General features: G+C 44.2%; 1 protein-coding gene across 1 annotated transcript; it reads right to left on the bottom strand.

The window, feature by feature from the left end:
- Positions 1–229: 229 nt before the first annotated feature.
- On the bottom strand, positions 230–995 carry LOC109422866 (uncharacterized). Its single transcript, XM_019697766.3, has 2 exons — positions 842–995; positions 230–778 (listed from the first exon to the last, which is right to left on the bottom strand). Exons 1-2 carry the CDS (start codon positions 893–895, stop codon positions 347–349), a joined length of 486 nt encoding a protein of 161 aa, XP_019553311.3. The 5' UTR covers positions 896–995; the 3' UTR covers positions 230–346.
- Between the last annotated feature and the right edge of the window lie 1408 nt (positions 996–2403).

Here is a 2403-nt window from a genome sequence, read left to right as displayed (position 1 = left end):
CTAAAGGCGCACGGCTGATTTCTGTGCAATGACCTGTTAGATGTAAAGGCACATTTAAACTGCTTATTGGTTACTTGGACATCTTTGTAGGGTTGCTGCTATCCAGCATTCATGAAAAAAGCCCAGGTTCGATTTCCGGTCGGCCCAGGAACTTTTCGGAATGGACATTTTCTCGACTTCCTTGGGCATAGAGTATCTTCGTATCTGCCTTACAAAACAGCTACACGTGTAAAATGGTCAGTGGCAGATTTAATTCAGTCTTCTACAACAGTTCAGATTTATTCAAGTAGTATAAGTAAAAAATAATGTATGCCCTCACATGATAGAACCAGTATCCACATTCCCGCTAGTAATCTCCGTATTCGAAATCGGCCAACATCAGTGCACGGATGTCTTCCTTCAAGACCTGTACCTGGCGCCAGATGGCACGTTGCGTGACGGACGCACACCGTCGGTACTCCTTCAGCAGATGAGTTTCCCACAGAAACTCAGCGCAGAGGTCCAGCTCACGTTGACTGCGAACGTACAGGTGGACAACGGCATCCTGGAACTCGACCGGGGTGTCCACCGGGAAGGATCGTTGGAACAGTCGCTCTAGCGAACGGTTCTGGAAGGTAACGACGCGTTGTTCTTGTGCCTGTGTGGCAAGAACGGTGGGTGGTTTCTGGGGTGGAACGGGAGCCCCTGCTGGGGGTGGTGGCCCAGCAGTGTAGGGTGGTCTGGGACGTCGCAGAGCAACGCTGCTTTCCGGGTCCTCGGACCACGGGCTGAACTGGGCCTGGAAGAGAAGTGGTGTTGTTTAATGTGACTTTCGATTAATCTCAAAAATGATTTATGGTACCGTGCAAACCGAGCCCAATGCTGCCAAAAAGGTCACTCCCAGGATGAACTTCATGTCTGTTTTATCGATTGGTGTAGAGTGTCCCAGGCAGGAAAGCGGTTTGCCTAATTTATAACGTTTCCTGTTGTTTTTCGCAGTGAACAAGAGGGGCTCGTTATCTTTGCTCGCTATAAGCACACGATGATGCTGGAGCGAGGAGGGTAAATCCAATGTTTGCATTTGCCTTAGGAAAGCTTAGCTCATTATCTTTGGCGAAGAAGGTTGAAAACATCTCAGCTCCCAGCTGCTGTGGCAACAAGTTGTTTAGTTTAAATCAGGAAAGTTTGTTAGTTGTCGGGCGGGAGAAAAGATTGATTTCGTCAGGAAGGCTCGGAAGCTTCCAACTTGGAATGACGACATTCCCGCACAAACGATGGCAACAACGGAGGCATCGAAGGGATGGTTTCAATCCACGTGGTTGTTGTGGTCGCGTTGAAAATCTGATAAATGGAAGATTAATGACGTGGAGCTAATTTACCGGATTAGGCAGTTTTCAATCAATTTAGACTTCCGCTTCGTGTTGAAAAGGCACATAGACTGGAAACGGCGTGAGCTTAAGTAGGGGATAATTTTTGGTTTGTGCAGAATCGAAATCGAATCAATCATCCGATGGCGATGTTTTGGGAGATATCGGTTTACGAGAATCGGAACTCGTTTCTCCATATTTTTTGTTCGACGACATAACTCTATTGAAAGTAACATACATCATTTTCGAGCTTTTTCGATTTCGGTGCGAAAACTCGGTATTCGCGGTGCAATGTAATGCAATGCCCCATGTGAACCGATACCCATGTGCATTATAACTGTTATAACTCAATTTATGGCCTCACCATTAATCCAATGCAATCCTCCCATTTTTATTGTTATGATCAGTTTAATAAATTGGTAGACGCAATCATATTACTTCAGGTGATAAAACAAAAATGTGTTGAGAGCGCCGTAACATTAACAATTCTTAATCAGGTTTATGTAATATTTTTGCATGTCACAGCATTTTATTCAGATTGTATTTGTGAAACAATGGCACGGTATTGCGGAGTCAAATTGATCACTTTAATCCTTTGGAGCCGGATTGTTTTGCCTTTCAGTTGCTTTCAGTGTTGAAAGTCTCTTAAATAGAGACAAATCAATCAATCAATGCTTTCAGTTGCCATCAGTTCCAGTGTATTCCTTCATCTGCTATGCAAGCCAAGTCACTTCAGTTGATGGACTTGGTCTCTGCGTGCCACCTGGCTACGTTGGTTGATCGCCGGCACGTTCTTCGCTACCCGGGTAGAGGTGAAGTACTGATGATCGGAACGTGATATTGGTTTGATAGGTATAAAAGTACTGAAAATTATATCTAAGAATGTTCCTGGAATACCTTGTCCTTAACAATAACAAAATTTGATATTTCAAGAGCAATCGAATAGATCGCTGCCATTGGTTAAATCTAACAAGAGCTAAACATGATATGATATCAACTCAAAACTGTTGTCCGACTCGCCATTTTCTCTGTAGTTCAAGTACGATTCGAGAAACCG

Source organism: Aedes albopictus, chromosome 1 (assembly GCF_035046485.1).
Source record: "Aedes albopictus strain Foshan chromosome 1, AalbF5, whole genome shotgun sequence".
Lineage (NCBI taxonomy): Eukaryota > Metazoa > Arthropoda > Insecta > Diptera > Culicidae > Aedes > Aedes albopictus.
Note: the sequence above shows the minus strand (reverse complement) of the source record. Positions and strands in the feature narration are given on the sequence as shown.